This window comes from Leuciscus leuciscus (assembly GCF_965113295.1).
Source record: "Leuciscus leuciscus genome assembly, chromosome: 2".
Lineage (NCBI taxonomy): Eukaryota > Metazoa > Chordata > Actinopteri > Cypriniformes > Leuciscidae > Leuciscus > Leuciscus leuciscus.
Window position 1 is genome coordinate 33,369,606 of NC_138726.1, and position 15,119 is coordinate 33,384,724.

General features: G+C 37.9%; 1 protein-coding gene across 4 annotated transcripts in view; it reads left to right on the forward strand.

The window, feature by feature from the left end:
- The window catches only part of rbm33a (RNA binding motif protein 33a), a 55,993-nt gene that overhangs the window by 35,084 nt on the left and 5,790 nt on the right, over positions 1–15,119 (forward strand). For all 4 annotated transcript variants that reach the window (XM_082162116.1, XM_082162118.1, XM_082162119.1 and 1 more), the window contains exons 16-18: positions 4,510–4,674; positions 13,434–13,601; positions 14,728–14,816. In XM_082162116.1, coding sequence (XP_082018242.1) covers positions 4,510–4,674; positions 13,434–13,601; positions 14,728–14,816 — 422 coding nt within the window. The remainder of the gene's footprint in view (positions 1–4,509; positions 4,675–13,433; positions 13,602–14,727; positions 14,817–15,119) is intronic.

The window sequence follows — 15,119 nt, forward strand, 5'->3', positions numbered from 1 at the left end:
CTTAGTTAATAGAAAGCTACACACAGCTATCTGAAATGCCGTGACTCTGACTGACAAAGAGGAAAAAGGGGGAGGGGTGTCAGACTGAGAGAAGCTGATCCTCTAGGTGCTTCTCTTCTCCTGCTGTCAACCTCGGCTGCCTGACAATGTTATCTTTCTTTCTTGTTCTCCCTTCTAACTTGTGCTCGCTCGGTGTTACTCTCTTCATCTATCTCGTCTGGCCTCTTGCTTTATCCATCCATCAGCTCATCATTGAAGTGTGTTAGAATAGGTGTCAGTCCGGGGACATCTGCAATTAATCTTCCTCGTCTATGTTGATATCTGTGTAATAATACCTGCGAGAGTCCGGGAGAAAGAGAGATGGCGGTTTGGGCGGATTTGTATTTTTCCCAGCTTAGCCGTACAGATAAGAGCAAATTAAATTTTCATCGGGAAGAATACAAAGCCTGCACCTTACAAAAGCAGCATGGGGGATGGAGGTGACGGGGTGGGTGGGGGAGGGGGAGGTGCTTGTCAAGTGCCGTCACCCCGCCCCGGTGCATAGCAGTGGAGCATCTGATAGATGTAATCTGAATATGTGGATTTTGTATTGAGTTAGATTAATCCATTAACTCCCTCAGATGGAGACAGACAGAATAGAGATAATGCACATATTTTAGAAAAAGACAGATGGGAAGAAAAGGATGAGCATAGCATGGGTGGCAATTATGTCTTTGTTGTAGACTGAAGCAATGTGTCTATAGGGAGCATGCTAATGTTTTACCAGCCTGAATATAAGAGGTCTTGCTTTCGGATAAGGAATACATGCTGATGTTTATTTCTCTTTGTAGTGGACAATATTACATTTAGGGACATCACTGGCATTGCTATTGGATACAGCGCATGTACAGGATGTGAAGAGAGTTTCAACCAGTGTAATAAAAAGTGTTAATGAAAAACATTGCCTACCCTACCTTTAAAGGAATAGTTCACTTAAAAATGAAAATTGTCATCATTTACTCACTCTGAAGTTGTTTCAAACATGTATGAATTTTTTTTCTTTTGCTGAACACAAAGGAAGATATTTTGAAGAATGTTTGTAACCAGTTAATGGACCCCATTGACTTCCATAGTATTATTATTCTTTTTTTAATTTAGTTGTCATAGCGGAAAATGTAAAATTATTCAAAGAGGCCACTGGGGTAAGATGCCCCCCTACCTGGGGCAAAAAGGTATCAATCCCCCCACCCCCGTTAAACACTTCATCAGGTTTTATCGGATCAGTGTGTTGCCCCTGTCGACACCTGTTGGCATTGGTTGGTGTTTGTTTTCGTCAGTTGAACATGTTGAATCAGCGTTTGTCGGGTCGTGGAATGTCTGACAAGTGACGTGCTGCAATCTGGTGATTGTCTGTGTTGGTCAGTGTCTGTCTATGCAGTGTGAATTGGCCTTTAGTCAAACAATTAAATATACGATGACAGACAAAGCACAATCCAAGTAAATAAGGTTCATTTGAAAGGTAAACGTATTCTTATGAAAAGATATTAGTGCTGTCAAAATTAACGAGTTAACTCATGCGATTAATTTTTTCACTTTAAAGGGGCAGTCACGCTACACTTTTTGTTCCATTGACTTCAGTTCATACGCATGCGAATGCGTCAGACCGCAAACGCAAGCTCATGTGAAAAGTGCTCATGTGATCCGCATTTCTCTGCATTCCAAAGTTCAAGTTTGGTGAACTCTGAGCTGCGAATTTGCATATAGTGAAGACGTTTGACCAGTAAAAGATCGATATGTCACAGCGTGACCTCTTGGCTGAGTTAAAAGAACGATATTTTTGCAGTAAAGTCGAGTAGATTGTTTTTTACTTTTTTTTTACATTTTGAGTGTATTGCTATTTGTTAAATGTTGAATTCATGTTTGCAAAATAGACGCTGCAAGGGTGCACGTCACGCCTAAAAGTTCACCAAACTTGAACTTTGGAACGCAAAGCGCAGTACTGGTGCTTGTCTGTGAATTTCCTGTCTATGTGACACACACGACTCATGCGCACAGAAAGCTGCTTCAGACAGCGCTTGAATGGACAAAAACACACAAAATTATGCCAAAATGGCAGTTTTGTCGGGTATCCTCAAATTATTTAAATGAAGTCTTAAATAAACGTAAAGAGTTGTGAGAAAATGGGATATCAGATCCGCGTCCCACATCAGGGCTTAAAGTGACAGCAGCCTAATAAACCTGCTGCTGTCTGTCATTAAGGATAATCAAAGAAAAGAAAAGAAAAGAGAAAATCAATCTCTGCTCTTGACTCAATAACTATACTGAATATATCGACTGAATATAGCTTCAATCAGGATATATATAGCCCATTTAATTTAGGCCTAATATATAGCTTTTAATTATACTGTAATACTGAATGGCTATAATGGATAAAATTGAGGGGGAAAACATTCAATACAAGCAGTATTGATATCGGTGATACTGGCCTTCTTTCAAAGAAAGATGCTATTTAAACAAATATTTAAAATATAGGCTACTGTCTTTGTTGTTTCTACATTAATTTGGAGATTAAATGTGAAATTATTGCAATATAAAAAACTAAAATTTTAGGCGCGATTAATCACGATTAATTACAGATTGTTTTTTTATTAATTCGGGGTTTTTTTCCGATTGACAGCACTAAATGTTTTAATTTTATTAAATTGCATATATTTTCATTGAACATATATATTTGAATAGCAGCACTTATCCTAAAGGTCTAATTTTATCTTATAAATTCAAAATAAAATGAAATTTTCCCCAAAAAATCGAATAACCGTGTCCACAAGTACCATATTAAGAAATAGAGTTTTAAATAGGGATGTCCCGATACCACTTTTTCACTTCCGATACGATACCGATGCCGCGGCTTTGGCTATTTGCCGATACCGATATCAATCCGATATTTTTATTTTATTCTTGAACTAATACTACTAATAATAAAATATATGGAAGCACTTTCCTCAATTAGCCACATAAAAACATCTCACTCAAATGGAGAACAAATACTTCTCCAGTATATAGCTAGTCCACAACAACAGTTGATAATTAAAGACTGCCACCCTTTATTCAAAAGACTTTGAGATATGTTTGGTAACCTGAATGAATTTAAAATTAATTTGCTATATTTCAGATCAATATATTTGTTTCCTTATTCAATGTAGAATGTGTAACTTAAAAATAAACAGATTAGTGCTCTGTTTTAGGACAAGAAATGAAAACCAATGCAATATGATGAATGTCCAAAAGATTAGATCATTTTTGCTTTTAAACAGCGTGTGTGTGTGTGTGTGTGTGATTTTGGTTGGGTGACAGTTACAGTTTGACAAGAGTTTACAGTTTGACAAACGCACAATGTTGTGTTTTACACAAATATAAGTAGGCTAAACACTTTTTGCAGTTTTAATGATGTCCTGTATGAAAATGACGGAGTGTGTTTTTGTTTCCACTGTTCGATCGCGCCGGTGCCTCTCTCTCTCTGACACACACACACACACACACACACATTTCAGCATTGCAATCCTGTTCATTTTGCTGCGTTCACACCAAACGCGAATAGAGCGTCTAGTTCGATGCTTGAACAGTTTGAATCCATTTGCACGTCCAAAGCGAATAGGACGCGCCGTGCGCGTATTATGATAAAGTGAGCGTTTGAAGTGGAATAGACGCGCGTTCAGAGCTAAGGCGGGGCTACAGATTAGGTGTCCCTAAAGAACCCGCATATGCGCGTATCTAACAGTAACGTTAGTTCCGTATTACATTAATTAATGTGCACGTGAGTTTTATTTATTTTTATACCGTGTATTCTCTGTGTAAATCCATGCACCGAACGTACGTTCAGTATGAATACGTACCGTTCCACCCCTAATGGGTATCGGATCATAGGTATCGGATAACATTTTTTCTTCCCTCCGATATCCGATCTAGCGTTTTGGGCCAGTATCGGCACGATACCGATGCCGTGGATCGGATCGGGACATCCCTAGTTTTAAATCTGGCCATTTTCAAGGCCTAACATCTAAAAACTGCCAGCATACTTTGAAAGGTTTTCCTAGAGATGAGGAAACAGAATTCCTGGGAATTTCGAGGAAGAGCCAGAGGCAGTTTGTGCAGTCTCAGGCAGGTCCTCATCCATGGCATTAATGCTCAGAGATGCAGTCATCACTGTTGTGGAAGATGTTTTATAAATTCAGCTTCACCTTATCCTCTGAAACTGATCACAGTATCATCCCAAAATCAGAAAGCATCACATCATGGAACAGTTTTGTCACTTATAATGTTGTTTGCTTATTCAGTTATTCTTCTGCCACATTGTGTACACTTTGTAAACTCTAAGGCTTGGCATTGTATTAAATGATTGGTTTTGATATAAGCAATTTGAACATTTGTGATAGTCAGACTTCAGCATGATGGACTGTCATGTTAATTTTGTGTGCCTTTGGGGATTTTCTTTGTATGGGTTATAAAATGTATCTGCTCTGTATTCTGTAGGCAGATGCCGGTCCCAACACTGGTCCGCCACAGCAACAGCAACAACCAATTGGTCGGCCTGCCCAACAACAGAGACTTGGTCCCATCAGGAAAGTTACCATGGCAACTGGTGGTGTACAAAATCAACAACAGGCAGGCCGTGGCGTGGCAAACCAAACGAACCGGGTATGACATTGAATCTGGATTACTCTCATAAGCCCTTAATTGGACAGGTGCACAATGCCATTTTGCACAGCTTACACTAAGCCCTGATACTAATGGTGCTTTCAAGTCATGTTGGACTCGGAATTAATGTATTTACGACTTCTTTAAGCCACGGTTCTCTGAGTTGGGGACTTCTGAAATAAAGCATTATGGCAGTAGCTAATTGCTGTTGGTCATAATAAGCTGTAATTGTGGATTGTTTGAATGCACTTTGTATAGCATTGATAAAAACTATCAAACTTGCCAGAAAGTTACGTACGTACATTGCCCTCATCTAATATTGGCACCCTTGGTAAATATTAGCAAAGGTGGCTGTGAAAATAAATCTGCATTGTTTATCCTTTTGATCTTTCATTAAAAACATTCACAAAATTCGAACCTTTTATGGAATTAAAACATTTGAAAGTGGATGGAAACTCACATTATGAAATAAATGTTTTACTCCAAAGCATGTTGGCCAAAATTATCGGCACCTCTAGAAATTCTTATGAGTAAAATATCTCTGAAGTATATTCCCATTCATATTCATTCAGCACATCAGAGTGACTAGGAGCATGAAATTGTCCAGCCATGACTTCCTGTTCCACAGGAGTATAAATATACAAAGGTCAAATTCCCTTTATCATTCATCACAATAGGGCTTTTCACACTGCGCTTAACCCCGGGTTAAAGTAGCATTTCACACTTGTAATTTAGATGCGGGGTTAGCACCGCTTTTTACCCGGGGTTATGAAACCCTGCTCCAGATCTTAACTCCGCATTGCAGTGCCAAACCGTTACAGTGTGAAACGATGTGGTGTTAGAATGCTACCACTAGATGCTTTGCAACAGACAACCAATCGCGTTCCTTATATTCCTTGTTCAGTTATTCCTTATATTCCTATGTTCCTTTGGGCAGTCAAGGAAACAGCGTGATGTATATAAACAGTTGCTTCTGCGTGTGATAGGAAAAATGTCAAACGGTGATGGAAAATGCAACAATTGGAGTGAAAAGGAGACATTTTCATTCTTACCTTGTATAGTTTGAAAGGTTTTCTAGGGCCCTATGAAATCCGTTTTATTTTCTCAAATTCCGTTTTCTTTTTTTTTCAAATTCCGTTTTTTGGGATTTATTTTCAGCCCTTTCGGATTTTTCGGATTTGCTTGTTTTCTTTTCACTTCTAAGCAGTATTGACCTTTAAAAATTCCGTAACACAAACTCACAATTCAGCTTTTTTATTTAAACTGTTAATATATTCAGCAAAGCACATTCAAAATTCTCAAAAATTCAGCCAAACCTTCAACAAATCTCTGGCCAAAAATAACAGTAACATGAAGGTAACAGTTACAAGGTAGGATTGATGAATATTAAATTAAAGATTAAATGCAGCCATGCTGCAGGGAGACAGAAACATTGAAACAACGATATGTGCCTGACAGAAAGCCAACACAATGACATATTACAGCCTAAAAGTACAGTGTTAACCCATCATCATCAGTGACCCCCCCATGTAAGCAAAAAAAGATAAATTACTGACATTTACAAATACAATGCACATTAGCTTATTTTTTTTATTATTTATAGTAAAATTCGGTCCGATTTTCCCGTGGTGTCTGTCGTTGCTATGCAACCGTGCACTGCGCTCTTCACAACAACAAAGAAGTTTAAATAGCTAATAGATTTCCACCACCGAGAAACGCTTGCTTTAGCTCTGCTACAAGATTTATTTACGGAGAAGAGAAAAACACCCGTAGTGTTTGTGGTGCACCCACATCCTTTATGTTGACTGAGCTTTCAATGTTGTTACGGAAAGGGTGAAGTTGATATTTTGGTTCTCGTCACATGAACTGCGGTGCGCTTGCGGCATTCTGAAGAGTTGAGGTGTTTTCATCTCGCTGGGCCTGGAAAAAAATGAGCGCGTCGCTTCAATTATGAGCGTGCGGCGTGCCTACATTTGAAATGACGAACTTGAGCGCGCAAAAGACACGACATGTGAACTGCCTTGATGAGCTCGCTTCGACATTTTTTTCCTTACGCGGAACGTAAGGACGTATAGTTACTAGGCAACATGTTTAACAATGCCATTTGGCCACGGTTTAGGTAGAGACCTTTCTACGTTTGTTGTTTTAAACTGAAAAAATGAGAAGGAAGTAAAAAAAAAAAAAAACCTTTATTTAATATGTCAACAAAATATATGCAAATTCTGTGCGATTCCGCGCGTATAAGAGAATTCCGTTTTCATGTGTAAATTCCGTGATTCCGTCCGCGTTTTCCGCATCACGGAAATCATAGGGCCCTAGTTTTCTCAGAAAAAAACTTCAGTAATGTCAGTAATGTGTAATATGAGGATTCGCGCATTGCTGAAACTGTCTATTATCTTCTTGGTCTGGAGCGTGGTTTACGTGAGGTAACGTGAAAATAAGCAGAATGCTAGAGCCTTTATGTAAACAGGTCCTGTGCTGCGTTTGTCCAGTCAGTAACACTGACACAGAAAATATGCAAATATGGACTTTATCCTGGGGTTTAGGAATGTGCAGTGGGAAACAGCAGTTTATGAATACCTAGGATTAACTGTTAACCCCGGGTATAGTATGAGCAGTGTGAAATGTGAAGCAAGATAACCCAGGTTTCCATTTACCCTGGCTTTAGAATGACCCAGGATTAACTATTTCAAGTGTGAAAAGCCCTAATAAGTAAAACCAAAGAATTTGATGTGCAGCAAAAGATTATTGAGCTTCACTAAATAGAAAGTGGCTGTAAGAAAATAGCTAAAGCATTGAAAATCCCTTTTCCACCATCAGGGCAATAATTAAAAAATCTAAAAGGACGTGCATGGTGAGGAGGAAAGATTGAGTGGCCAAAGACTCTCCAAGGATCACAGATGGAGAATTGCAGAGATTAGTTGAGTTTTGGGGTCAGAAAGCCAAAAAATTAAATATAAAATCAAACAGCACCTACATCACCACATGTTGTTTGGGAGTGTTTAAAGAAAAAATACTCCTCGATCATCCAAAAACAAACTCCAGCATATTCAGTTGTCAGACACGACTGGACCTTCAAAAGGGACCGGATTCACTGGTCAAATGAAAGTAAAAAAAGAGCTATTTGGCAGCAAACCCACTAGATGGGTTTTTTTTTGCAAACAGGGATAAAAAGTACCCCATGCCCAGGGTTAAATATACTGCTGGATCTTTAATGTTGTGGGCTTATTTTTTTGCTGGAGGTTGATACCTAGAAATTGGCATGGTTTTATTTCAGTTAGCCTAATAGCTGGTTTGATTTGCCATTGAGAGATGAGCTTATGGAAAGTACTCCATGCCAATCTCTAGGTATGGTGAAGGTTATGTGATGATGTGGGGCTATTTTAATTCCAAAGGCCAAGGGAACTTTATCAGGATGCATAGTATCCTGGATCCATGAAGTAACTGGCCTTTAAAAATAAAAATCTGCCTGCCTCTGTGGGAATTTAAAATAGGGGTGTCCAGACTTATGCACCCTGTATTTTAAGGAAGAACATTTATTTATTTACGATACATTATTGATTCACAAAGAAAATTGGTGTCCTTAAAGGTTGGATTTTTCCTAATTTTTTTAATTAAGGCATTAAGGTCAATTTCCAAAAGATGATTTTTTTATTCCTCTTTTTAGTAAACTTTAGCATAGCACTGTATATATAGCCTTGCAGTATAAAGATATTTCTATATTTTCTGGCTAGTTTACTTTTTTTTTTTTTTTATAATCATAAGCATACTTGCAACCAAAACTGAATAATGAAAACAAGTTTAAATGGGAAAATCTTCTACAAATATTTTTGAGTCTTCGTTTTCTTTTCTGACATACTCCAGTTCTTGTTAAAACACACTAGACATACTTATTCTGTGCATATTGAGCACATTTTGGGGTGAATTCATTTTTAGTTTGTCCATCAAAAGTGTGCTTTCACTTTAATTGAGCGTGAGCAGCGTAGCAAAAATAGATCCGCGCCGAAACCCGCGCTTCACTGCTGCTCACTCGACGCTCACGCGCTGTCTAAAATCGGCATATGTCAGACTGACCGGCCGATCGCCGGTCATGGCCGATCACGTGAAAATCTGCCAATTCCGGTCACCAGCCGATCAATCGGTGCATCTCTAATAAAAATCAAAACCTGACGGCCTCTGCTAGAAATCTTATAATGAGCCATGGTTGGATCTTCCATCAGGACAATGATCTAAAACGAACATCAAAATCAACACAAAAATGTGTCACTGAGCAGAAAACCAAGCTTCTGCCATGACCGTCCCAGTCCCTGACCTGAACCCTATAGAAAATGAGTGGGGTGAACTGAAGAGAAGCGCCAACATGGATCTGGGAATCTGAAGGATCTGGAGAGATTCTGTATGGAGGAATGGTCTCTGATCTCTTGTCAGGTGTTCTCCAAACTCATCAGGCATTATAGGAGAAGACTCAGAGCTGTTATCTTGGGAAAAGGACATTGCAATAATTAGGTGGCAGTAATTGTGGCTAACGTGAATTGTGGCTAGAGAAAAGCATTTATGTCATAATGAACCCCCCCCCCACTTCCAATTGTTTTACTTCAATGAAAGGTTATAATTTTGTGCATTTTTGGAATGAAAGATCAAAAGGATAAACAATGCAGATTTATTTTCACAGCTACCTTTGCTCATATTTCCCAAGGGTGCCAATATTAGTGGAGGGCACTAACTACTTTGAGTAGTCAGATCAAATTCCCTGTCTCCCATCATCCTTTGTGGCAACACAAGAATGATCAAATACACTACACTTCCCGAGCATGCGCTATGCGCTGCCAATCACAACACACTGGGCCAGCTATTTCAGAATGAGGGGCTTCATCGAAATCGCCATTTTCGAGCCAGACTGGGGAGAGAGGTGCTGTAATAATGTAAAATATGTGAAAAAAATAATGATTTTTTTTTAATAATCAAGCTTGAAAACATATTTTAGTACAACCCGAAAACATATTTTAGTACAACCCAAAAACAAAATCAAGACTTTGTAAAAGGGCATAATATAAAAAAAATTTTTTAAACTGCTATTTTAATTTGTAATATTATTTTTCATCAAATAATGCATCCTTGGTGAGCTTAAGAGACTTCTTTCAAAAACATTTAAAAAATCTTACCAACCTCGAACTTTTGAATGGTTGTTTGCAGAAAACGTAACTTTCACGTTCATGTTGTATTAGAACTAAAAAGCTTTCTGTCTTTGTCAGGAAGGGAAAAAGAGAAAAGGATGAAATTGTCCAGTACGTCCATTTTATTCTGACCAAAATCACTTGAATGCACATGTCGTAATTCTATTTATATTTGCTTTTCTTCATGGGCTTGTGTAGTGCTGTCCAGAATATACAACCACATCTGCTCTCTTTGTGAGAGTTTTTCCCTGTCATGAAGAGCTACTCTAAGTGGTTCTCTCCCTCACGCTTCAGCACTAGTAAAGACGGCAGATTTGGTTTCCTGCTATGGCTCAGCTGTGTCACTGCTTCTCCCAGGGGACTGGTAGCTGTTTTGGAAGAGAGCAGGAGCAGTAATGATATGGAACAGAGTGCCAGGTGTGATGATATTGACAGGCTGAAGCAGGAGAGATGAAGATCCCTTGGCCTTTTCCGCACGCTGCCGTCTCTGTACAGTTGTCCGTTCTCAGGGGACAAATACAGTGCTAACGTGTGTCAGTCAGTCACAGCAGAGTGCCTTCCTGCACAGCCTCTCGCACCGTCTCAGTCAGACTGTCTTGCTGCATCTGCCCGAGCTCTCATGTTGAGTCAGATATTCTAAACACTTGCTGCTGTTTACTGATATAACCGTGGCCTTGTAAATCACTCACTCATATTGTACCCGGTGTCTCGCTGGGAGCAAAAGTGTATTTTATACTGAGTAAGTGGTGAGAGAGCGGGATTTTTCAGCGTGGCAGCTGCGCTTAGTTGAGTCCAGAGCCAACCTGGGCCTTTTGATGCACTTTTATTTGAAAACATGGATGAAATGCCTTTGCATTGTACTGGAATATTTTATCTGAACCAAATTCGAACCGATTTACATTTTTATGTTTAAATATACTTTCAGCAACACAATATATCAACATATATAAATATAAATAGAGAGAGAGTTCATGTTTACTTGTGCATTTGCGCCATTTTGTGCAGATATAAGTTGTAATATTATGTTTATTTTGTATAAATATGATTAATCTCATATAGATTTTGTTGTTGATTAACTCGCTAACAAAGCGCCTCAGTTTCCCAGTGTAGCTCAAACAGCAATGCTGTTATTTGAAACAGTAATATTAATTTTAGGGTTTTTTTTCAAAATCATTGATGCATTATTAATAATAACTAGCACTTATTTTTCTTGTTTCATTTTTATCTTTTAGCAAATAACTTTTAAATATGGTTTAATTAAAATAATTTCATTATTGTACATCCTAACCCTAACCCACATTACATTTTATTTATCCATGGCACATGCATTTTTATTCTTTATATGCAAGTTGTTGTCCAATGAGTTGTTTGCATATATATATATACTTTCTTAAATATAATTAATTGTATGTTTTTATATATATATATACTTTCTTAAATATAATTTTATATATATATATAAAAAATGTATATATATATATATATAATTTTTTTAAAATTATATTTAAGAAAGTTGGCCATAGCAGTGTAAAATTAATTTTAAAACTTACACTGGTTCAAACAAGTCTTCTGTACTGTATATGCTTGATTCATGTTGAAGTGCTTGGGACTTAATAGTGAGACTTTTGTTTTAGAAATCAAGCTCTGAAAAGTTATATACAAATTTGGATTTAGATTTATCAGCCAATATATCGGTTATCGGCTTTCAAATATTAAGAATTATTGGTTAACAGAATCGGCCAAAATGTTCATAATTATATTTATATTCATATTGCATCCCTAAAATGCAGCTTGGGTGAGACTTCTTTCAAAAACATTACCAAAATCTTACCCCAAACTTTTTAACAGTCCTGTGAATCCCCAGAATTTCAGTCAAATTAGCTTTAAAGGGGACCTATTATGCCCCTTTTCACAAGATGTAAAATAAGTCTCTGATGTCCCCAGAGTGTGTATGTCTAGTTTCAGCTCAAAATACCCAACAGATCATTTTTTACAGCATGTTTAAATTGTCATTTTTTGGGGCTCAGAAAAACGCTCTGTTTTAGTGTGTGCCCTTTAAATGCAAATAAGCTGCTGCTGCACGACACAGGGGGCGGAGCTTCATGAGCTCGCACTCAGTCTCTCAGGACAATTTCATCTCACGGAATGATTATAATATCAGAAACTCTCAGTAACGGTGTTCATTTCGACCCGGAGTCGGACAATAATGCCTACAGAGTCAGAGTGCTGTATGGAGATGGAACAGGTATAGTTTAGTAGTTTAATTACGGTTATAATATTTTTTGCTAAAAAAACGCCGTTGTCAACTTTTTCTTGTCAAAAAAGACGCTAAGTGTGAACATAGCCTAAGTTATAAGAAGTGCGCAAGTACATAAACGAATTTCGGGAGAGTTGAGGGAGCATTTTCTTTAAAAACAAAATAATTCTACCTCGTCTTCAGCGGCTACCTCAGATTTCGGGAGTAAATAGAGAGAGCTATGTGGATTAATATATCCAGCCACACAACACCTACAACGCTTGGGAGACATTCTCGTCAGTACAATGGCAGAATGGCAGTGTCTGTCAACACTCGTGGGCGGGGCCTGTGCTGTAGTGACGTCACTAAAACAGCATTCTGAAAACAGGTCGTTGGGAGACACTGCTGATGATTTATGGGGATTAATAAAAAAGGAGTGTGTATTTTTATCACTATTGGGTGGTTGTGTACATTGGGTGGTTGTGCCAACACACATTTATGTCCAAACAGCATGCAAAAGTGGATTTTGCATAATAGGTCTCCTTTAAAATGATTTGTGTAGTGTTTTTGTTTAGCACCCAGAGCACTTTTACAAAAAATAGTGCCATAAAACACACAAGAGTCTTTATTACCTTACAAAATTAAAGGCTTATATTATACTGACATAAAGTTTGTGCTTAACTGTGACTTTGGCCTTATCTTTCTTTAGTCTGCACCCAGCATAGAGCTTTGCTTTCAAGGCCAAAGAGCTCAGCTTCAGTCTCAATAGGCCACAACATTTTCATTCACCAGGTTTTGTCACATGGCCTCTAGCAAAACTCCAGGCGTGACTTAATGATGGCCTTTTTCAGAAGTCTCTTCCCTCTAGCCACTTCACGCTTAATCAATAAAGTGCTGAAGAGATTGGTGCATTGTCTCTCCTATTTCAAGTTTAACTATATGATCTAATATTTTCTGTAGCCCTGATTATTTAATAACTGTCAAATAAATCAAGGCTACAGAAAATGAGTTTATATAGTTTAACTTGCTTTTTGAAACCATTTGTTCATTATATGTTTGAACCATGGAAGTCTAACAATGCCTCTGAAAATATAAACATTGTGTATGAATTATAATGTGTCAGTTTTTTTTTAAGAGCAATTACAAGTACAGGCAGAGAGAGTAAAAATAGCTAACGGATATAACCATGAATTAAACAACAAAGATTCCTGTTTCAGCATCGCATTAAAGCACTGGTTTCTTCTGTGATGGTCTCGTCATACTTTTTTATTAATATCATAGTGGTTGTTAGCTGGTAAAATGTACTGTTAATTTAATTAATTTAATATTCCCCTTACTTATGTCCACAGTTAGTAGTTCGGGGCCGAGGACGTGGCCGTGGTGGGGGGCGTATGATGATGCAGCAGAGCCCAAGAGCTGAGGATTGTCAGCCCAGCACTGTCTGCATTGAGGGTTTATCCACCACCACAACCAACAAACAGCTCATGAACCTTCTCAACTCCATTGGCCCTGTTGAGGTTAGGCCACATTGACTTTGTTTTGCACTTTTCCAAAATGTATATCTATCTTTTGTTTTATTATGGATCAAGTAAAGGTGTGTACACTGTGTGTTACTTGCTACATCATTATTACAATGCCCTGAGCAAACACCAAATTGGTGACAGCACCATCTGCTGGCCAAAGAGCATAAGACATGGCTAAAGATATTTAACTGTATAATTTAGAATACAGCATCTTGGTCTAAAGTGATGCTTCTTTGCACCATATTTTTCAGAGGGGCTTCTTTTGGCAGGTTTTTATTTATTTATTTATATATATTTTTTTTACCCCAAGCATATTTATTATGTATTTAAGTTTCATCTCAGTTAACTGTTTGAAGACCATAATATCTTTAGAACAGATATTTTCAAATTTTCCTGCAAGAAAAGTGGAACATATTGAAGTGAGAGTAATAAATGGTATTAAAAGTCGCACATAGCTGGTTGAACAGCATTATGTTGATGAGATCCTGGGTTTACTGTTGTTTGAAAGTTTAAATCAATCCATTAGGAGTCATTTAGTAATTCTATGTAATTCTTGTAATTTACAACATGGTCTGTCTGAATAGTCAATTCTGATTGGCTGGAAGGTGTGCATTTAATCTGTTTAATGCACAGTTAGTTTAATCACAGTGTGCTGCCTTCGACAGTCACTCACAAATAGAGAGAAATTCAGGAGCATTGAAACTTGTCAGTCCAGTCAAATTTTGCACTGCAGACATCAATGACATCATTAACTATGATGTACATTCTGGCAGTGCCCTATGTGATAAAAGTGAGATAATCCACGACTAGATGGTTCTTTGCCTCCACATTGTGCATTAAAATGATCCCCCACATACACTTGCACATAAAACAAATCACGTTTGCAAATTACCTCGACTTCCTGACTGGCCCAAAGAATAAACCGTTTTCTGGGTAGAGTGGTCTCTTAAAAATATGACAATAGTGCCATCTAGCTGTGTGCTGTCAGTGATGCACTCCTGTATGACTTTTCCCCTGCTCTTAAGGTGTATCACCCACTGTTATTTTGTAAAGAAAAATCTCTCATAGAAAATGTAGATGAATGTTTATATACTAAAACATTTGTGTGATTCTTTAATAGATGTTTACGATGTTGCCTGAGCAGCGGAAGGCCATTGCCAAGTTTGTGAACCCAGAACATGCAGTGAGCTTTCAGCACAGCTTTCACAGGTAAGCTTTTGAATTCATCTTAAACTTAGTTGTGCTTTTGTTAATGCAATTCAATGCATGGACATGAGTAGAGTCGTTGATATTTTTTAGATAATTAGATTTTGGGGCTTTTTCCCCCCATGATTTTATAGAACAAGACTTGTTCACACTAAGACCTAATATACATTATAAATGTAGTTTGCAAATACGATTTTGATTAGATTCCTATGGACCTTTTCCATGTTAATAGCCCTAAAAACTTGACAAAATTGTCTAAATCACGGGTGTCCAGTCCTGCTCCTGGGGGCCACTGTCCTGCAGAGT